This window comes from Piliocolobus tephrosceles, chromosome 2 (assembly GCF_002776525.5).
Source record: "Piliocolobus tephrosceles isolate RC106 chromosome 2, ASM277652v3, whole genome shotgun sequence".
NCBI lineage: Eukaryota > Metazoa > Chordata > Mammalia > Primates > Cercopithecidae > Piliocolobus > Piliocolobus tephrosceles.
Genome location: NC_045435.1, coordinates 142039217 through 142062105, shown reverse-complemented (window position 1 = coordinate 142062105; position 22889 = coordinate 142039217). Strand labels below are relative to the sequence as shown.

Below are 22889 nucleotides of genomic sequence, written 5' to 3'. Positions count from 1 at the left end.
AATTTAAAAAAATTAAGAAGAGTGGAATGGCAGTTACCAGAGGCTTGGAGGGATAGAAGGGACGGGCAATAGAAAGAGATTGGTTAATGGGTACAAAATTATAGTTAAATAGGAGGAATAATTTCTCATGTTCTATAGCACAATAGGGTGACTATGGTTAAGAACAATTCATTGTATATTTCAAAATAGCTAGAAGACAGAATTTTGAATGTTTCTAACACAAAGAGATGATAAATGCTTCAGATCACGGATATTCCACTTACTCAGATTTGATCATTACACATTTGTATGCTTGCATCAAAATATCACCTGCACCCCATAATGTACAACTATTATGTATCCATATAATTATTCTTTAAAAAGCCCACCAAATTTCTTTTTGGTGGTAGAGTTCAGTTTCAGCACTATTAGTTCTTCCTAAACTTAGCCACGCTGATAAAACATTTACTTCAGACAAGTCCTGAGGTGCGATGTTTAAAGCCAAACAGAAACTTTAAGTATAAATTAGTCATATCAAAACCTGCTAATCTTTTCTGAAATTGTGACTCCATTTGCATCAAATACTACTAGAAGTCTCAGTGTGGCCTGTTATTTGGCACTGGAGTGACCAACACTGGTTTGCCTGAGGGGTTTTCTGGGATGTGGGACTTTCACTGCTAAAACCAAGACAGTACTGAACAAACTGGAATATCTAGCTATCCTACTTGGCACTCAAATATTTGCTGAATGAAAGACAAATCTAATTCTGTTAAATATGTGAAACTTCAACATGAGAAATGGGTAGAGCCTTCAGTTGTCATTTACTCAATTTACCCAACCAATCTGAATCTTGAAAACTGGCACTTCCTTGAACAAGGAATTTTAAATTCTTTATGTTAAGATGCCTGTGTATCATCCATAATCAGATGACACCATAATTTATATACCTAGCCTAGTCTCTCCTTTGGGGTTATAAACTCATATATCCAACTGCTTGACATCTCTACTTGAATATTTGACAGCAAATTAGTCACAATTGTCCAAAGACATAAAACCTGCTACCCTCCAAGGCTTCTCTATCTCAAATAATGATACTCCCATCCAATTAGTTGCTTAAACCAAAACATAGATAAGTCCCTGATTCCTTCCTTTCCCTTATATCTTACATCTAAATCACCAGCAAGTCCTGTTGATTCTGCCACAAAAAGAAATCCTGGATCCATCTACTTCTTTCCATCTCCACCATCAGTACTTAATTCAACAAATCTTTATTGAGTGCCTAACATTTCTAATGTACCAGCATTATTCCAGGAGCTAGCAACACAAGGAACAGAAATGACAAAAAGCCCTGCCTTCATGGACCTTACACAAACCACTACCATTTCTTATTTAGACTAATATAATAAGCTTTCTAACTGGTCTCCCTGCTTCATCCCTTGTCCCCATCCCACCACCTCCAAGAATTCTCTTTACAGCAAGCTGGAATAATCTTCAAAAATATTTTTCCCTACTTAAAACTTTCCAGATTGGGCATAGTGGCTTACGCCTGTAATCCCAGTACTTTGGGAGGCCAAGGTGGGCAGATCACCTGAGGTCAGGAGTCCGAGACCAACCTGACCAACATGGAGAAACCCCATCTCTACTAAAAATACAAAATCAGCCAGGCATGGTGGCATATGCCTATAATCCCAGCTACTTGGGAGGCTGAGGCAGGAGAATCGCTTGAACCCAGGAGGTGGAGGTTATGGTGAGCCAAGATTGCATCATTGCACTCCAGCCTGGGCAACAAGAGTGAAACTCCATCTCAAAAAAAAAAAAAAAAAAAAAAAATCCCAATGGCTTCTCATCTCACTTAGAATAAAGTCTAAGTCTTTTGCTGCAGTCCTCAAGACCCCACGTGTCCTGGTCTCTGCCTCCCTATGCAGCTTATTTCTGTTTCACGGTTACTCCTGCAGGAAATCCTTTACACACATTAATCCTTCTGTCTGAAATACTCTTACTTGAGAGTTTCAGGTACCTGAGATGTTTCAAGTCACAGCTCAAATGTCATCTCCTCAGAGAGGCCTTCCCTGACCACTGCCTGCCATGCAAAGTACTTTTTATTCTATTACCTGGTCTTATTTTCTTCTTTGCACTCATCTTGTTTTCACATCTACTGGCTGTTTAAACTATTAGAAATCTAAGCTCCACATGAGATGGGATTACATCTACTACTTTGTTCACTACTGTTACTTCAGGGACTGAAATGGAACCTGGGGAGGGAAGCAGAGAGGCACGAAGGAAATTGAATCTTACATAGCAGCTCAGCATATCTCTTTAATAATTTCTACAATTGCCTATTCTGACTACCGCTGACTACTGAGTCTCTGTAACCTGTTCAAGTTCTTTTAACACTCTACAAAGGAGAATTAGTTAAGGATATAAACATAAAGAAAATTCGGAATCTTAATAACTACTTTCAATGTGTCATAAAATTAAACTACACCACAAGATTCCAAAAGGTAACACCAAAATATTCGTTTGAAGTAAACAAAAAAACATACTGAGACTCCTCTCCTGTCACAGAAGAAACCCCTTCTGTGTGGCAACTGAACTCAGTTTTTCTGTTTACCTCAGACTCTTTTCATTTCCTACTAGAGACAGGTAGCTAGATCTATTAGTATCCACGTGTGCTCACAAATCAGGTTTTTGCTAAAAGCCCAAAGTGAACCACATTTGGTCCTGGGGTTGCATGTTTGACCCTCCCTTATTCTAAAGAATTGAGACTCGTAAGAATTTCTCTATGGAGCGTTGTTATATTTTACTGAAATTTTAAACTATATTTCTTGTGATTTTTAAAGGTCCAATCAGCGAAGAAACAACTATTTCTACCGATTCCCAAAATGATAAATGAAAAAACATTATCTTATTCAAACAATTATTCACCAACATGATAATGACTGCTTTGTACGTGAAGAGGGGAGAGGAAATCCTCGAACATACTTACCTCTTCAAAGCCCATTTCAAATAAACATTCAACAGCTCCTCTGACAGGCAAGAGTCTAGTAGAAAAAGCTGTGTTTCCAATCCGGATAGATCTATATTTTTCATCATTAGGGTTTCTGACAAAAAACAAAAGTTTGATTATATATGGTAATTTATATTTTTCATAGTGTTTTTGTATTCCTTTTAATATTTTATACTGGCTACATTCCTACATGGTAGCATAGGCTCGAACTTCAAATAAATAGGAAGCAGTCTGGAAAAGTAGTTCAATTTTGTGACTCTTACTTCAATACACATCTAGCACCACCTCACTGTTTAATTTCACACCTCATAATATTAATGCTGCCACAAAGAAAATCCATGTGACATCTTAATTCTGTGCTGTTAAGTCTAGACACCTTAATGAGCCTTTTAGGCTGTTTAAAAAAAAAAATCCATGTAATCTCTGAACAGGGGCAAAAAATTTTATCTGTTTTGCTCTGATGAATCCTCATCATATAGAATGTTGCCTGGCACATAGATGGTGGTTAACAAATATTCGTGAAATGAATGAAAGAAACTAAAAAGTTATATAAAAACAGATCACGGCTGGGTGCAGTGGCTCACACCTGTAATCCCATCACTTTGGGAGGCCGAGGCTGGTGGATCACGAGGTCAAGAGACTGAGACCATCCAGGCCAACATGGTGAAAACCTGTCTCTATTAAAAATACAAAAATCAGCTGGGTGTAGTGGTGCACACCTGTAGTCCCAGCTACTCGGGAGGGTGAGGTAGGAGAGTCGCTCGAACCTGGGAGGTGGAGGTTGCAGTTAGCTGAGATTGTGCCATTGCACTCCAGCCTGGGCGACAGAGCAAGATTCTGTCTCCAAAAAAACAAAACAAAACAAAACAAACAAACAAAACAGGTCATAGTTCTTCAAAAACTTTACTTTTGACAAACGTGACCTAGGTATACCTTTATAGTCACTTGATTTTCTTTCTTTCCTAAACCAGTGATTGTTTTTACTGTAAGTGAAAACAGTAAGTTACATTCTGTGTTGTTAAGTTTAACGTACATTTTTTTTTTTTGAGGTGGGGGTCTCCCTTCAGTTTAAAATACATTCTTTTTTTTTTTTTTTTTTTGAGAGGGGGTCTTGCTCTGTTGCCCAACCTGGAGTGCAGTGGTGTGACCTCGGCTCACTACAGCCTCTGCCTCCTGGGTACAAGCAATTCTCCCACCTTAGCCTCCCAAGTAGCTGGGATTACAGGGGCGCGCCACTGCTCCTGGCTAAGTTTTGCATTTTTTAAGTAGAGACGGGGTTTCACCATGTCAGCCAGGCTGGTCTCGAACTCCTAACCTCAGGTGATCCACCCGCCTCGGCCTCCCAAAGTGCTGGGGATTACAGGTGTGGGCCACCGCACCTGGCCCAAGACACATTCTCCACACAGTACAGCAATAAAAGGAAGACATAAATTTCTTTTACCATAATTAAGATTTTGAATAGCATACTTGAGACAAGAAACCAGCACATGAAAAGTTTTGGTTTGAGATTTTTAATTACTTTGATAAATCAGAAGAATTGTTTGAAAAAAACATTAAAAGAACATAAGGTTAAGATAATCACAGTATTATATACAAAAGACTCTCAGAACATAGTTTAGGATGATAACTTTCATATCTGACACTAACTGCCTTAAAGTGATAGTGACTTCTTTAAGTACTACGTTAAGGAGGATTCTGAGGCAGTGTCTGGGATCCACGGGAAGACGTACTTCCATAAGAAGCCATCAGCCTGGGGCATGGTAGGGTGAGCAGGCAAATGCTAGAAAATGACTTATCAACTTTGTCCTATCTACACATGTTCCATAGGTATTCTGACATAAAAACAAAACCAAAAAGCAAATATTTTAATTTTGTAAGTTTTAACAAATTTTGCATTTGTTTTTCACCAGTCAACTACCTATTGCCAAAGTGTCATAAATACTCAATGAACGTTTTTAAACTTTTCCCTAATTTCAAAAATCATATAAGTTTATTACAGAATATTCAGAGACAAAAGCTCTAAATAGTGCTATTCAAAATGTCCACAGATTGGTGCTAATCTACAAATGATTTGCTACCCATATGCAAGAAGTACAGAAATTTTTTGTTTGTTTACAAGGGCATAAAAATGAAGCAAGAAGTACAGAAATGGAATGTTCGGTATACAGCAATTTGATACTGCCATGAAATTTTCAGTGTATTTTACAAAAGTTATTGGTCCATAAGGGATTGTAAATTAAAACAAAAACATTGTTCTTTATGTAATTTGAGAATCACGGATGTTTGTTAAATACAAAGAAAATGTTATTCTCAACTCTTTATTCTGTGCATTAGATTAGGGTTTCTCAGTCTCAGAACCATTAACACGTGGGACCTTTTCTTAGTGGAGTTTCCTTGAGCACTGCAGAATATTCAGCACTCCTGGCTTCCATGCTACACTGTGTTACAAGTGAGCCTCTCTTTCTTATCACTTAAGAAAACTGAACCATAAGATAATCCTACATTTATCGAAGCTACTTTTAGATAAATGAGGCATCTTTTCCTGACATTCAATGTATTTCACGGGTGATAAACATGTCAGTACCACCAGGATGATATAACCTACTGGTTCAAAACTGCTTGAGTTATTTTAATCTATTCTTTTTCTTACAGCTTTCAGATCTCTACATGCTCGGTCTTTCTCTGGGCGAATTTTCTAGTTTCTTCCTTCTTTCACAATTGTTTAAAAATTCTTATAAAATACACATCAGTTCCCATATAGTTTGTTTTTGTTTTGTTTTTTAAAAAACAAAGTCTTGCTCTGTCACTCCGGCTGGAGTGCAATGGCACTATCAAAGCTCATTGCTGCTTAGAACTCCTGGGCTCAGCAATCCTCCTGCCTCAGCCTCTGAAGTAGCTAGGACTACAGGCAAGCCACCACACCTGGCTATTTTTTTTTTTTTTTTATGAAGAGATGGGGTCTCACTGTGTTGACCCGGCTGCAATCCTTCCACCTGGGGTGTCCTAAAGCCCTGGTATTACAGGCGGGAGCCACTTCGACTGCCCTTTGTTATTTTTGATATATGTTGCCTCCATTTAACTATTGATATACAATATAGATTTTCCTCCTTAGTTTCTAGTGAGATTTATTTATTTATTTATTTTTTGAGAAAGGGTCTCACTTTGCCACCCAGGCTAGAATGCAGTAGCATAATCATGGGCTCAAGCCATCCTCCCACCTCCACCCACCAAATAGCTGGGACTACAGGTGTCTGCCACCACGCTTGACTAATTTATTTATTTTTTTTTTATTTTTAATTTAATTTAATTTTTTTGGGGGACGGAGTCTCGCTCCGTCGCCCAGGCTGGAGTGCAGTGGCCGAGCTCAGTTCACTGCAAGCTCCGCCTCCTGGGTTCACGCCATTCTCCCGTCTCAGCCTCCCGAGTAGCTGGGACTACAGGCGCCCGCCACCACGCCCGGCTAGTTTTTTGTATGTTTTTTGTAGAGACGGGGTTTCGCCATGTTGCCCAGGCTGGTCTTTAACTCCTAAGCTCAAGTAATCCGCCCACCTTGGCCTCCCACAGTGCTGGGGTTACAGGAGTGAGCCACCGTGCCCAGTGAGCAATTTTATTTTTATATCATCTCTGGACCTCACATTAATCTATTTTTCTCAGTAAAAGAATACTGCAAACAGGGTCCAGCAATGACAGTCACATCCAGTTCCTCAAATTCTATCTTTTTTCTTATTAAATATGTTGAGTAAACTGACCATGGTTTTATGCATAGACTGATAACCAAAGGCCTGACCCTGAAGCCCTCAAAGACTTAGAGGGCTGTAGGGACATTAGACTTCAAACCCATCATATCCTCTTTCCTATCCATGGAAAAGCAACGCACAAAGACTTTCTTAAACTCTTCTCAGCATTTTTCCAGTGTGTCCACTATCCTTTGAGCTCATTGCCACACCCCTCATCTTTCAGAATCTTGAACCCGGGAGGCGGAGGTTGCAGTGAGTCAAGATTGCGCCGCTGCACTCCAGCCTCATCATCAAGAGCAAACTCCGTCTCCAAAAAAAAAATCAGAAACAAGCCATTAGTAAACATTCCTAATGAAGATTATGATGTTAAATGTCATTATTTGCATGCAAAGGTTTCCTCCTCAAACTAAACCTCAGCATTTTCGGTTTCACTAGATTTAAAGCAGAAGTGAGTCTTCATTACAAGGGCACCTCTTTTTTCTGACTAGTGGGGTTTAAATAGCTTAGTGGCTTTCGAGGTGGTAAGTCTCAGCTAATGGGCTCTGGAGAACCCAGCCTATCAGTTCATTTATGGAGTCCCTTGGCATCCTTGTACTGTGAAGAGCTGTAAGGCCTCAAAGGGTGAAAAAGGTGAGTTGAGAAGGCGTCACAGAGCACGAAGGTGGTCCCCACACAGGTCACAATTATGTAGCTGTGAACAGGCTACATGTTGCATCTTTCATAGCATCTGCCACAAAATAAGGGCTCAACATATTTTCCCTTCAATTTACTTTAAACATCATTACCATTGCCTAAATGAAATATTACTGACAAGGATTTTAAAAACTGCACATGTAACTAATGTCTAAAATTGGGTCACATGAAACATAACCTTGAAACGGAGAAGAATTTTCTCTTAGACTTCATGATAATTTACCATCCACTTAATGCACCAGGGGCTGAGGGGAACAGAGAACCTAATTAATTAATCACGGTGACCTGATAAATCAGGTAACATCACTAAAGCAAGTGGCGCTCCTTTAACCTCAGTTCCATTTCCCTCCCCCAACACTATGTCCCTCCGTTAAGACACATCATTTGATCTGCCGACTTGAGGTGGGTACTCATTCAAAATGAATCATCAAACTTGCCTCCCAATTCCCGAAATCTACAAGGTCCCCTAGACCTCTAGAAGTGCAATTTTGCTGACAGGAAAATGAAGCAAATTACTCTCATCCAAGGCGATTACCTCCACGAATTCTTAAAGAGTTTATATAGTAGAGTCCAGGTATTAATATAAAAACCGTAACTTCAAAATACTATAATGTTTCAATCAACAAAAGTGGGCAGAAGAAAACATTAAAAATTTTAAAACCCACCACTTCAGAAGCATTATGCTTTAGTACTCGGATAGTCTCAACATGGGAAGAAAACATCACTTTGTCAGTGACTAACTTCTGATAAGTATGTGGAAATGTAAGCCACTCCGCTCGAGAAAATGCACGCAGGGGGAATGACACGCGCGGTGCGGTTACCGTTGTGTCCTGATATCTGAGGTCGTTAAACCACGAGAAGAGCGGCAGTGTCTGCAGCAGGCCTTCCTACCTCTCCTCCGCCCGGCCCCGCTTCCGGGACTCCAGTTCACCCGCAGCACCCTGACTGCAGGTGCCAAGTCACAACTGCAAAGAAACTTCCTCTTCTCCAGCGGGGGTGGGACTTGGCCGGGTCCCGAGGCCCCTGGCTGGCGGGCTCGGACGTTAGGAGCAGAACCAGCTCCAGGTCCCGGTCTGTCCGGGCGTCGCTGCCCTCCGAAGCTCAGGCCGGACGCCCCCAGTCCCTGGCCGAGCAAGGCGCCGCGGCCCACCCACCCCGGTACCCGCCGTTCGACCCCGTTGCCCTGTACCTGAGGATGTTGTCAGCATAGGTGAGCAGCAGCTTGGAGGCCTCCAAAAAGGTTTCCGGGGTGTTCTGGCAGAGCTCGGCCACAGCCGGGGACGCCGAGCCTGAGGAGCTGCCCAGCGCCGCCGCCGCCATGCTTGAGCGCCAGCGGCCGCCGCCGCCCCTCGCGCTCCGTGTCCTACACTGAGCAGGCGCTTCAGCGAGCAGCAGCTACCGCAGCCACCGGGAGGGGCGGGGTCGGGGCCTGGGGCGGGGTCGGGGGCCTGGGGCGGGAGCAGGGCAGCTCGGCTGGGAGCTACTGCTGCCCTTTCAGGAGGGGCGAGGGGCTGTTCGGAGCAACGTGGGGGTCCTCGGGCGGCTGGGGCGAGGTGCTTCGACCCAGGGCTAGGGCCTGGTCGTACAGGTTGGGGAGGGGTTCCGCAGGGAGGGCGGGGCCTGGGCGCCAGGGCTGAGGGGCGTGGGGCTGGAGGAGGGGGTTGTCGAGTCCTTAGGACGGATGAGTTCGGCTGGAGGGGAGGTCGGTTTTAGTCTAGAGGTACCGGGAGAATGGTGCTGGCACGTGCCACTCAGAAACCCGGATCCCTCTGCGCCCCGGGGCCAGCCTAATTGATCCAGCTATTAAGGTGGAGAAACCGCATGTACCTCTCTCCTTTCCCCACAAATAAAACGACCTTAGAGCCTTCACTTCGCAGGTTGTCAGGACGTTCTACATAGATGTGGATGAAAGACCCCAGGAGGAAGGAGCAACAAACGTCAAAAACAAAACCATGGCTATGAACTCTGCGGGGTTTGTTACGTGGATTCTTTTCAGAATTTGGCGAATGACTGAAAATCTAAGTCCCAGCCCAACTAGTATATGATTCCTCTGTAAGGAAGTGTATTTTTAAACCATAGGTTGCAACGTCATAATGGGTTGTGGATTCGGTTTACTGCGTGGTGACCAGCGTAAAACACATGCATAATAATTATGCATGTGGGAAAGGAAGAAAATAAAAATTTGCATCCCACACAGTAAGGGTATTATTTTGTGACTTGCTTTTTAGGTATATCATGTGATCAAGGTCTTTTATTCCTCTTAGAAGATGCATCCCTAACTACTTTAATCCAGTCTCTGGCCCACCATGTCCTGGAAAGTGTACTTTACCACTGGCTTCCTTCTTTGCAGAAATTCCTTTTCAACCTCACCAAGTATTTGTCTTGACTTTATTTCTTAAGATAAGTGATTTGCCTGAATAACTTCTTTTAAATTTCTTGATGTTTCGTCTGTTTGCTTTTAAGACTTGAAATTTTCTTTCCAGAATCTCCGAGCAAGACCCTAAGCTATGCCATCCACTTCAATGACTATTCGTCTCCCAGTTACACGTACGCTTTTAATGAATATGTAGATCTTTGGACCAGCTTCCAAGTATGGCATGTTCAACAGATAGTAGTGCGTTGCTAACTTCTGTAACTAAAATTTTCAGTGGCTTAACACAAGAGTAATTTCTTTCTGGCTCATGTAACAGTTTAATAATGCAGGTGTCATAATGTCAGTGGACCCAGTCTCCTTCCATCCCTTAGAACAGGGGTCAAGAAACATTTTCTGTAAAGGGCCACATAGTAAGTGTTTTAGGCTTTGTGAGCCATAAGGTCTGTCTCAACTATTTAACTCTGCCTCTACAGTTGTAGCTCCACAGACAATACTTGAAAATAAATGGACATGGTTATGTTCTAGTGAAATTTTATTTACAAATCCAGGCAGCCTGCTTGGACAAAAAAAAAAAAAACTCACAAATTTTAACCACATAAGCCCAGAAATGACATACAGCATTTTCTCTACTATATCGTTGCTAAGAATGAGGCCTCATCAAGATTAAAGAGGGTATTTCAGTAAGGCCAGATTTACAAAAAATAAAAATAAAAATAAACAAAACATAAAAACATAAAAGGGGAGAGTCTGGGAAATGTAGTCTCCTACAACTACACAATGGATTGGGGGCTTGGGTCTGGGGATATAGCTCTCACAAACTTTATTCCTCTTCATTTGCGTTTCTTTTTTCCATTGATACGTTTATTTATACTTTACTAATTATATGAGAATAATATATATTATGCAGTATTTGTGACTTTTTAAAATGCAACAGAACTCTTTTTTTTTTTTTTTTTCAAATAAAAATTTAGGGGCTGGACATGGTGGCTCATGCCTGTAATCCCAATACTTTGGGAGGCTGAGGTAGGTGAATCGCTTGAGCCCAGGAGTTCGAGACCACCCTGGGCAACATGGCAAGACCCCATCTCTACCAAAAAAAAAAAAAAAAAGGAAGATTGTCTATATACAAAACACCAAAGTGGAAATGCTCTGGTATTGAAGCAGAGGTGTCAAGTAAAGGGCAGAAAGCTGCTAGCTCAGGCTTCCCTCTGACAGATAGAATGGTCATAGGGTACTTTTGTGGGGGAACAAAATGACTTGTTTTTCTCTTCATAATAGTTGTTTCCTCAACTAAAACGCTATCTCACTGTAAGTTATCACTAGTTTTGTCTTCCCTGTTTGATTAAAAGTCTCTTGTGCCATCTGTCTCAGACTGCTTTGCACACAGCAGGTTCTGAATAAAGAGTTGTTGGTTAATCACTTAATGTAGTCACACAATAGTGAATCACTATACAAATTCCTGAAAGACTTCAACCCCTCTCCTTGCTAATGGTTTTTATGGAGGTTAACTTTTTAATATCACCAAACCAATCCTGGGAAAAATTTAGAGAGTTCTTTTTTCTGTTTTATTAAAGAATAGTGTTAGCCAGGCACGGTAGTGCACGCCTGGAGTCCCAGCTACCTGGGAGGCTGAGAGGCAGGGGAATTGCTTGAACCCAGGAGGCAGAGGTTGCAGTGAGCTGAGATGGCCCCACTGCACTCCAGCCTACGCGACAGAGCAGGACTCTCTCTCAAAAAGAAGAAGGAAAAAAAAAAAAAAAAAAAAGAAGAATGCTATGATATGTCAACTCTAAAAATGATGTTTTTAATAAAGGTGAAATCCTGGAAAAAAAAATCTTTATTTTGGGACAAATATAAATAAATAAAATAAAATAAAACAACAAGAATTTCAATGCTGATTTAGTACTAGACCATTCTTTGGTTGTTTGAAACAACGATGGGTATAAAAGGTAGGGTAACTTACTCAGCTTTTCTAAAGGAAACGGAAGAATTAGAGTATCTCCAACTTGATTGAAGTGGAGGAAGCAGCCAGGAAAATGAGAGACAAAGTCCCTTATTATAATGGATTCTCTTAATAGCTTTATAAATTGCTGTATTCAAAAGAGATTATAGTTACTCAAGAAATTTAACGGAAGTGTTACTAAAGAGTTATTTGGAAGGACTTAAATTTCAGATGATTTTTTAAAAATGGTGATTTCTATGATTTTATGGACTGTACATTTTTATTGCAATGCTATGGCATTGGTTTTCGCAAAAAGTCATTTGGTGAGATATGCACAAAAAGTGCATGTGTACTCTCAAATATAAGGATAAATGTTGATGTATTCATTCCATAATTCACTTATTCATCATATATTTATGAAGTGACTACTAGTTGCTCAGCACTGTGAAGGAGACAAGCATGGTCCCTACTTTCATAGAAGTCATAACTTTAGAGCAGTGGTTGGACAAGCAACAGCAGCATCAGCAGGAAACTTGTCAGGAAAACAAATTCTGAAGCTCCATCTTTAAAGATGGGGCCCAGCAATCTGTGTGGTAACAAGCCCTTCAGGTGATTTTGATACACAGGAAACTTTGAGAACTACTAGTTTAGAGGGAGGGAAATTTCATTGAGAGCTGCAGTTTCAGTGAGGGGGGACAATTTGAACAGAGGCCTTAAATTGAGAGGTTGAGAAGGTGAGAAAGGAGAGGACTTGCTAGCTGTGAGAGACGCCCCACCCTCCTTAAATCATGTACAGTATCCTAGTAATGTTTCCTTCTCAACATCTCCTACATCTCTCTTCGCCATTGCCCTGAGAGCCTCCTCATGTTGCATCCATTCTTTCTTCCCTGTGTCCATTTCCACATCCTTCCAATCCACCCTGCTCATTTGTACAACAGTGATCTTTCTAAAGCACCCATCTGATCATGTTGTTCTCCTGGTGAAAAGTTTTCTATGGCTCCCTCCACCCCCATTCTAAAGTCAAATGGTGTCAGGAACCAGGCTGGTAACTTAAATATTTTAAGTGGCTTTGTTCAAGACAAAGAGGAGTAAGAGAAACTCCAGTGAAGGGAATGAGAGAGTTTACCATGTCCTTTCGAGAGGAGTTTAGAATCAATAAAAGAATGTTGCACTCCAAATTATACCATGGAGGCTAGCATATGCTCTCTGAACTACAGGATTAAATCCAAAGTCCTCAGTATGATACCCCAGGCTTTTGTGACCTGGGCCCTGCCTTACTCTCATGCTTTTACTGTTGCTTTGTCCCACACTTCAAATTTGACATGGGCCACATACTTAGCTGTTTGTGGAAGATACCATGACACTTCATTTCTCCAGGCCTTTGTTCTACTCTTCCTGCCAGGATGCCCTTTCCCACCCAATTTACTAGACAAATATTCATTTCCAAGATGCAGTTCAAGGATCATTTCTCTGAAGCCTTTTCTGATTTTACAAGGTAGTACGGACCTCATTGTCCCTTTTGTGTTATAATAGTTCCGCTACAGCACTTGTTTCAGTAGTTTGCACTTACTTGTTTCTAATGGATTGACCATGAACTTTATTAGACCAAGAACTTCTTGAAAGCAAGAGCCATACCTCTACTCATTTTTGCATTCAAACTTCAAGCATTGATAGGAAGAAAATGAATAGTTGTTGAAAATACCAAAAGTACAGAGATGAGAAAACTTAGGATCAATCAAGATATGTATAGTATGAAAATCAGTTTGCTGGGTGGAAAGCTCAATAGAGAATGGGAGCCATAACTGGAAAGATAGTTTTGAATCAGATTACAAAGAATTTAAGGCAGACCTAAAAAGTCTTAATAGGAGGGTAGGATAAGCAGAGCCCATTTGAAGATTTTGGTGGGAGAAGACACCATGGGATTGTAGCAGGAAATAAGGTACCAAATATGTAAAGCTATAAAATATCATAAAATTTCCCACCCTTTTCCAGATCAAAGAAAAGGTGATGAGGTAGATACAAAAATGACAGGTTTTTTACTATTTTGAAAGATTTTGTCACCTCTTAGCCAAGATGATTTTGTGATATTACAAAAGAAACAGCACATTAAAATTATATGTTTCATATGAGTTCAGCTTCAGAGAAAATAGTGTAGGTATTTTCACACTATTATTTTAAAGACAGCAATGAAAAAGAGATCAAGTTTAGGTACTTACTCATCAAGTGTTAGTTTTTTTATAACACGTGTTTAATTCTTCTTAAAGTAACTCTATTTGTCACTGAATGAGGATCATACTAGAGGTGACTGGTTAGGCCTGGGACGAAGGTCAAACTGGACTTTGCTGAATTATTTTAAACAAAATAGATTTCCAAACTCATTTAAATCCAGGACCAACCTGGAAAAGCTAAGCTTGACTCACATTCTTCTGTAGGGGTAGGAAAGAATGCAGAGGACTCTACTTGGAAACAATGGCTTCAAGAGGCATTACCCAGAAAGAAACATAAATATGACTAGAAGGTCCAGATGAAGATTCTATGGTCAACCATTTTTCTAAAGAAGAGCAAGGACTAAACTCACGCCTGGGATAGCATGTGAAAAACAGATGTTCAATGAATACCATCTTGTCGACTTCTTGCTTTTTTTACATTTTCATGTTGTATTTTCCCTTTATCGATTTGCAATCCGCTCTGAGCAAACAGTTAATGAATTTTTCAGACGCTTAGAAACAAGTCTCCATTGTTACAATGGGTGTGATATTTTTAAGTACTGTCTCAAATCCGGTGATAATTTTTTTTTAAGTGAAAGAAGTTTATGAGGAAAGTAAAGGAACAAAGAATGACTACTCCATAAGCAGAGGAGCCTGGTGACAACTTTTAAAAAGTAAAAACTTTACTACAAAACCATTTGTTTATTGTAGAAAAGCTTTATTAAATAAAGCTAAGCAAAAATAAGGAGGGAAAGATCACAATCATTATACATCTTGCAGATCTTTAAAGAATTATTTTTGAAAGAACGGATATATACTGTTTTGTAACTATGTCTCCTAACAAATAGTCTCAACATCTCATTAATAAATATTCACCCGTAGAGTTATTTTAAACGGCTGCATGGCATTTGGATGTACCACAAGATACACAACAAATTTCCTGATGTTGGCCATTTTGGTTCTTCTTTACTCACAATTACTAATAACGTTGCGAGCTATAGCAATAACTTTGCGACTGCAGTCATTTCCTTAATTCTTTCTTACAATTCCAGTAGAATACGATGGTGTCCCTTCTCCGACAAAAAGGAATGTTTGGGCATTATCACTGCCAAAGAAAAATGCCTGATGGGTGAAAATGCTATCTTATCGCATCATTTGCAGGTCCTTGATTATCGGCGAGTCACTGAGGTTCCGAGAGAGGTGTCTCTGCTAAGGCAAACAGCTACCGAGCCGCCTCCCAAGGTCTGACCTCCGCCAAGGTGACGCGGCGTAAAGTCAACCGGCGGAAGAGGAGTCGAACGAGAAGCGTGCGCGGGAGCGCGCATGAGCGTACGTGCGCGTGCGCGTGCGCTCGAGCGCGTCATCGCCTAGGACGGTGGCGTGTGTGTCTGGAGCTGTAAACGTGTTACAGGTATCGCTCGCTACCCTCCTCCTTCGCCCCTCCTTTCCTCTTTTACAGTCAAATCCTGTCAGGGTTGAATTTCGAGAGGGGAGTCCGAGGACTTAGGGCCTGATTTCTTTTTCTGTCGCCATGCTGCTTCAGGTGTGTACATGTGTGGTGGTGACTGAGGCAATATAGGGAGTGACTACACCCTATTACTCCCGCTCCTGGCCTTTGTGGTACCCTTGAAGTGATCCACCAGTCCTAACCCCTCCTTCCACAGATGATTCAACTGGAGAAGTTTAGAGGAGTGGAAAGACTCGCCCCCTTCCCCCAGTCTTGGTCACAGAGTCTGTTTCCAACCCACGTATCCAGACGCTCAGTCTAGGGCTCTTGGCCCTGGGTGGCGTTTTGAAAAGGCTCGTTGTCCTTAATTATTGAAGATTGATAAAGCCCACTTACTTACTTAAGAGAATATGCCCTGAAATGTGTTTTCTGTGCCACTGACACCAGAAATGCTATTTAGAAGAAGTTATCAGTAATCCTGACAAAGGATGCTTCCTGCAACTCATATCAGTCTGGAGGTGCCTTTATATTTTTCATTGAATTACTGTTTTGGTGAATCGAATGAATCATCAATTCATTTATTTGTCTTCAAATGTCTGAGGGCACTTACAGTCTAGAAAAGGAGATAAGTTTAAACAGGTAGTTTGATGTTAAGGTATAAATTGAAATTATGTACCATTTTCCCTGTGTTCATTAGCAGCTCATATCAAGCACCCAAAGGAACACCTTGGATGTTTTTCCTTAGGCCCTTGAGCTATTTAAAAGAATACCTCCTAGGTGTGTTGTGGTCTTTTACAGGAATGTGTTTCTGATCATCTGAATCTCAATCATGTCCAATTGCCTGCAAAATTTCCTCAAAATTACAAGCACTCGTCTTCTGTGTTCAAGATTATGCCAACAGTTAACAAGAAGTAAAAGGAAGTTTTTCGGAACTGAGCCAACATCCAGATTGCATAGGCGAGTTGTCATTACCGGCATTGGCTTAGTGACTCCTCTTGGTGTTGGAACTCACTTGGTTTGGGATCGTCTTATCACGGGAGAGAGTGGAATTGTTTCACTGGTTGGCGAAGAGTATAAGAGTATCCCTTGCAGTGTTGCTGCTTATGTGCCAAGAGGTAGTGATGAAGGTCAGTTCAATGAACAAAACTTTGTGTCCAAATCAGATATCAAGTCCATGTCTTCTGCCACCATCATGGCCATTGGGGCTGCAGAATTAGCCATGAAGGATTCTGGCTGGCATCCTCAGTCAGAAGCTGATCAAGTGGCTACTGGTGTTGCAATTGGCATGGGAATGATTCCTCTTGAAATTGTTTCTGAAACTGCTTTGAATTTTCAGACAAAAGGTTACAATAGAGTTAGCCCATTTTTTGTCCCTAAGATTCTGATCAATATGGCAGCAGGCCAGGTCAGCATTCGATATAAACTCAAGGGCCCAAATCATGCGGTATCCACAGCCTGTACCACAGGAGCTCATGCTGTGGGAGACTCTTTTAGATTTATAGCCCATGGTGATGCTGATGTGATGGTGGCTGGAGGTACAGATTCTTGTATTAGCCCTTTATCTCTTGCTGGGTTTTCCAGAGCCCGGGCTCTGAGCACAAACTCAGATCCCAAGTTGGCCTGTCGACCATTTCATCCAAAGAGAGATGGTTTTGTAATGGGAGAAGGTGCAGCTGTGCTGGTGCTGGAAGAATATGAACATGCTGTTCAAAGAAGAGCCCGGATCTATGCAGAAGTTTTGGGCTATGGACTCTCAGGTGATGCTGGTCACATAACTGCCCCTGATCCTGAAGGAGAAGGTGCCTTAAGGTAAAAATGGGTTATTTCCTTCAAAATATTTATCTAAATAAGACACTTTATTGGGAGTCCCAAATTAGGGAAAATTGTAGTGTATGGCCTTGGTGTACCGAATCTCTATTGTTTTAATTTTTAGAGTAAACAAGATTATTTAATTCTTTGCTTAAGATATTTGAAGTATTTCAAAGCATTTGAACATCCTTACAAAATTGCATTTGAGTTAAAACCAATGGAGTTGCGAAAAAGACCATGTGTGCCTTTGCCAACTTTTCACGCCTCCATTTGTGCTTAAGCATCAGTGTGCTCGCTCACAAAGTCCTCTTCTTTGACCCTTCATCAGACTTGGAAAGTAAAGTCAACCCTTCTAGATGTGTCTGGTCTTTGCTCCATTTCAACAGGATTCTGTTATTTTCAACAGGATTCTATTCTTTTCAAATCAGCACTTCTCAAACTATAATCACCTAGGGATCTTATTTAAAATGCTGATTCTGATTCTGTGGGTCTAGGGTAGTGCTTGAAATTCTGTTTTGTTTTGTTTTTTTAAAGACAGGGTCTCTCTTTATTGCTTATGCTAGTCTTATCTCACTGTAGTCTCTAACTCCTGGGTTCAAGCAATCCTGTCACCTCAGCTTCTTGAGTAGCTGGGACTACAGGAATGCACCACTGAGACCAGTTTTTTTTTTTTTTTTTTTTTTTTTTTTTGAGAGATGGGGTTTCACTTTATTTCCCAGACTGGGAGATTCTGTAGTTCTAACAGGTGATGGTGATACTGCTGGTTTAAGGACTACATTTAAGTTAACTGTTATAGATTAGTGCATTTAAAATGAAAAAAAAAAGTCCCTGATAATGTGTTAATAGATAGCTAATAGCTATTAAATCATATTATGTTTTACTTAGTTAAATTAGCCAGAGTTAGCAACCTTTTCTGTAATGGGAAAAATATAGTAAATATTTTTGGCTTTATGGGCCATGGAGTCTGTCGCAACTAATCCACTCTGCCATTGTCATATGAAAGCAGCCGTAGACAGTATGTAAATGAGTGGGCGTGAATGTGTTCCAGTGAAAACTATTTACAAAAATAGGCATCTAGCCAGGGCCATAGTTTACCTACCCCTAAATTATATGTTTGAATTTTTATTTTGTTTTTGTTTGATTGTTTTTCTTTTTTCTTTTTTTTTTTTTTTTTATAGAGTTGGGGTCTTGCTATGTTGCCAGAGCCAGAGCTGGTCTCAAACTCCTGGCCTCAAGCAGTTCTGCCTTGGCCTCCCAAAGTGCTGGGATTATAGGCATGAGCTACCATGCCTGGCCTACTTTTGATTTTTAGTGAGTAGTTGCTGGTGCTACAAATGTCAAGCATAGTAACAAAATAGACAAAGAAATGGTTATGTTCACAGGAAACCTTTCAGCGTACTTCAAATTATACTCTGAGCTGGCTGTTAAGAAATATATATACACACACACATACGTACGTGTATATTTCTCTTAGGAACTAAAGGAAGATGACATCCAAAACGTTTTCAGAGGTTCTTTCAGATATATTGTTTACTCTTAAGTTTGTTTGGCTTAGCTTGCCTATGTAATTTTTTGTTTAGAATTCTTATGGCCTAAATAAAGAGGATTTGGAAAGATTATTTGAAACAATGAAACAGTAGATTATTGGGAAGTATGCCAAGTTTTAGATTTAAATGTGAAAGAAAAATCATAATTATAATTCTCATAAAAAATTGCCACACTCCAAAAATCCCTGGAAGAAAAATTATTCTAGTCTTGAGTCAACATGATATTTTTTCCCCAAGGAAAAATGCCAATGCAAATAAATGAAATTATATGTTATTTGAGATTATACAATCTTGCATTGGCTTGTGTGTTTAACTCTTGGTGATGAACCAGTCCAAGGTAGTGAGTGTGACTCTTTATTCCCATAGAGATGACATCCTAACTCACATGGTAATCCAAGATAGCATTCCGTTGCTAGAACAAGGGATTCTTTTCATCCAGTGTACTTGGATACCTACATTTGTTTCACATAAGCCATACAGATAAAGAGACTTTTGTTAAAATTAAACTTAGTCCTGATGTCTTTTCTTGTTTTATTAGGTGTATGGCTGCTGCTTTAAAAGATGCAGGTGTACAGCCTGAAGAGATATCCTATATAAATGCACATGCTACTTCCACACCATTGGGAGATGCTGCTGAAAACAAAGCAATCAAACATCTCTTCAAAGACCATGCATATGCCCTTGCAGTTTCCTCAACTAAGGGAGCAACAGGACATCTGCTGGGAGCTGCAGGGGCGGCCGAGGCAGCTTTTACCACATTAGCTTGTTATTATCAAAAACTACCACCTACTTTAAACCTGGATTGTACAGAACCAGAATTTGATCTCAACTATGTTCCACTAAAGGCACAGGAATGGAAAACTGAGAAAAGATTTATTGGCCTCACCAATTCTTTTGGTTTTGGTGGTACTAATGCAACACTTTGTATTGCTGGAATGTAGAACGAATCATTTATAATTAAATACTGATTTTTAAATGTTATATGTGAAGAAATTATATATTTATACATTGATACCCAGATATCCTTTATGTTAGGGTTTCTCAACCTTGGCACTATTAATATTTGGATAAGATGATTGTTTGTCAGGAAAAGGGGGATTGTACTGTACATTGTTGGATGTTTAACGCCATCCTGATCTCTTCTTAATCTATTCTGATAGCACTCTCTTCCCCGGTTGTGACAACCAGAAGTGTTTCCAGATATAGCCAAATGTTTTCTGGGGGACAAAATAACTGCCGTACCCCACCGCCTATGAGAACCATGAATCTATATTTTCCTAATACTTTAGGTCAAACAATTTTCTATAACATTTGAGCTGCTCCTGTCCCTTTCAACTCCTCTTTACTAGGCAGGGTTGCTATACTATAGAACTCCAGGCATACCATTTCCATACAGTACATAGAAAGGAATATAACAAAGTTTGCATCAGCACATCAGCATTCTTTGAGTAAAACTGTCAGCCAGTAATGATCTGTTTACTCTTTAAACACCTAGTCCTCTTTCCTTCACATTATTCATACTGTAATTCAGTATAATGAAATTTCTCTAAACTCCCAAGCCATCAATTCTCTGAAAGAAGAAACCGAAATTGATTTGACATTTCTTATTCTTTTTGTCTTTATGTTGGCACCTAGTGATTAACAGAGATAAAAAATCTTTGGGACATGGAGCAGAAATTGTTCGAGACTTGGACCACGTCCCCTTGGCTCTCCTCTAACTTTTTGAAGCTTTGCTAGTTTCCTATATTTTCCCAGCATCCTACTACATGTGTTGGTGGTCCCTCTACCTCTCTGCCTTGTTTTCTCTAAAGCCAAGGGATCTTATTCATCCTCAGCAGCCTGGAAGTGTTGGCAGGGGGAAGGGAACATATTCCCCAGAGGCAATACTCAACCAGTAAGGGATGAGGACAGTTGGTAGCTAAGTGCCTCAGCCTCCTTTCAGAAGGGTATCTATGGTTCTCCACAGTTCGTCCCAGGGTCCCCAGTGAAACAGAGCTTTAGTTACCCACAGTATTAGCTAGCTCTAACACTCGTTCACTGGCTTTTATTTTCCCTTTCCCATCCTCCCTGATTTTTAATCTTGTTCCCACGAATCACCTCCCAAACAAACTGCTTTTTCTCAGGTTCTGCTTTCTGGGCAGCTCAAACTAAGGACGTTTATGTTGTAATGGAGGTTTATGTATCAATGGTATAGAGTGATTAGGGGATAAACAGGATGTGTGTATTTCTGCTGAAATGAATAGAGTTTCCCACATTGCAATAGACTGGACACATTGCCTACCCATTGACTTTGACTGTAGTACTTTATCCCCTTTATGCCAAAGGCTCCAGCTGTGTGTTCATATAACTATAATCGGTTTTAATTTTCATGAGCACACATTTATTCATTCAACTGAAGTCTGTTGGGTGTTAACATAGACCTGACTTTGTACTGGTCACCAGTGATGAAGAGAGTATGTCAGAGAAGGTTTCCTAAAGGAAGCTGAGGCTGTAAGGGTGAATAGGTCTTAGTCAGGTTGAGGGAGAAGATAGAGAAGGGAGCATGTTCCAGTCAGAGAATTCAATGTGGGAAGGTTTAGAAGTCAGAACATTTGTACTAAACAGGTACGTATACCCTGAGATGGATTAGGAAATAATGGCAGAAAATCTGGAAAGGCAGGTCACAGATAACTACAAGTTTTGTTCAAGGCAATGAGGAAGCCATTTAAGGTTTGGTGTGACAGCTTTGTAATGTGTGACAGCTTTGTAATGTGTCAATTTGGCTAGGCTGACCTACATTTCACAGCATTCCTTTTATTGTATGTCCTTGGTTAGGGTGGGCCATAAGAAATTCTTGTGGGAGATTTGGAGGATGGAAGTGAAGCAGCAGCTATTTTGTAGCTCATGCATGTTGCTTATCTGCTGGCTCATCTTGGTGTGAGACTGGCTGAGCCTTTAACTGCTTCACCTTTCCCCGGATCCTCTGTCAGTTTCCCTGACTCCTGGACCAAGTGTGTGTTTAGTTCCATGATAATGAAGGACCTGACCTTCTGCCCCATACCACCAAAGTCAGAGGCCCTGAGAACTGACAGATTTCTTTCTGTCACTTTCTGGATTCCATCTTGTTACTGGAATTTACATCCATCTTCCCTTCCCGACTGCCTGCCCTGTGGACTTCAAACTCCATCATCAGAAGATAACAAGTGAACATAACTGCATTACAGAAATTTTAACCGGTTCTCACAGTTGTGTAACTGGTTACACAAACTGTCAAATTCCTGTAACAGATACCTATATCTGTCTTAGTGGTTCTATTTCTCTGAGTCAACACTGATACATGTGAAGAAGAAGGGGTTATTAGGGCTAACATAATCATATTTTCTTTTAGAAACATCACCCTGGCTGCAGAGTGAAGAACAGCTTGGAAGGAAGCTTTATTCCCATAAGGGAATACAATCAGACGGTATTGCAAAATGTAGGTAAGAAAAGATGGTGGCCTGGATGAAGAAGAATATTTTGACCCAAGTTTCTTCCAAAATTGAAAATCATGTGTTTTTAAAAAATCGACTTTACCAGGGCATAATTTATATATAAAATACATTTATATGCCATTTTAAGTATCTAGGTCAATTAATTTTGATAGAAGTATGCACACACATGGAACCACCACCTCAGTCAAAGAACATTTCTGATACCCCAAAATTCTTTTTGCCCCTTTGCAGTCGGTACCCCCAGCTCCAGAAAATCACTGAAGAGCTTTCTGTTACTATAGGTAAGATGTACTTTTCTAGAATTTTAAATAAGTGGAGTCATACATAACATAACCTTTCATGCCTGCCTTCTTATAATATTTTTGAGGTTTATCCATGTTATTGTGTCAGTAATTCATTTCTCTTTTATTGCTGAATTTTAAAAATTCTTTTTTTTTTATTTTTTGAGATGAAGTTTCGCTCTGTTGCCCAGGCTGGAGCACAATGGCGCAATCTCAGCGCGCTGCAACCTGTGTCCCCGGTTCAAGCAATTCTCTTGCCTTAGCCTCCCGAGTAGCTGGGATTACAGGCACCTGCCACCACGCCCGGATAATTTTTGTATATTTAGTAGAGACGGGGTTTCACCAATTTGACCAGGCTGGTCACGAACTCCTGACTTCAGATGATCCACCTGCCTC

General features: G+C 40.5%; 2 protein-coding genes across 4 annotated transcripts in view; one reads left to right on the top strand and one right to left on the bottom strand.

Annotated features, from left to right (window-relative positions):
- NGLY1 (N-glycanase 1) overlaps window positions 1–9245 on the bottom strand; it is a 67953-nt gene extending 58708 nt beyond the window's left edge. For all 3 annotated transcript variants that reach the window (XM_023207275.3, XM_023207276.3, XM_023207277.3), the window contains exons 1-2: window positions 8606–9245; window positions 2966–3080 (exon numbers count right to left, since the gene is read on the bottom strand). In XM_023207275.3, coding sequence (XP_023063043.1) covers window positions 2966–3080; window positions 8606–8736 — 246 coding nt within the window. In that variant the 5' untranslated portion in view covers window positions 8737–9245. The remainder of the gene's footprint in view (window positions 1–2965; window positions 3081–8605) is intronic.
- On the top strand, window positions 8278–19723 carry OXSM (3-oxoacyl-ACP synthase, mitochondrial). The gene is made up of 4 exons (XM_023207278.3): window positions 8278–8626; window positions 15101–15350; window positions 16185–17195; window positions 19281–19723. Exons 3-4 carry the CDS (start codon window positions 16216–16218, stop codon window positions 19681–19683), a joined length of 1383 nt encoding a protein of 460 aa, XP_023063046.2. The 5' UTR covers window positions 8278–8626; window positions 15101–15350; window positions 16185–16215; the 3' UTR covers window positions 19684–19723.
- Window positions 19724–22889: the final 3166 nt, after the last annotated feature.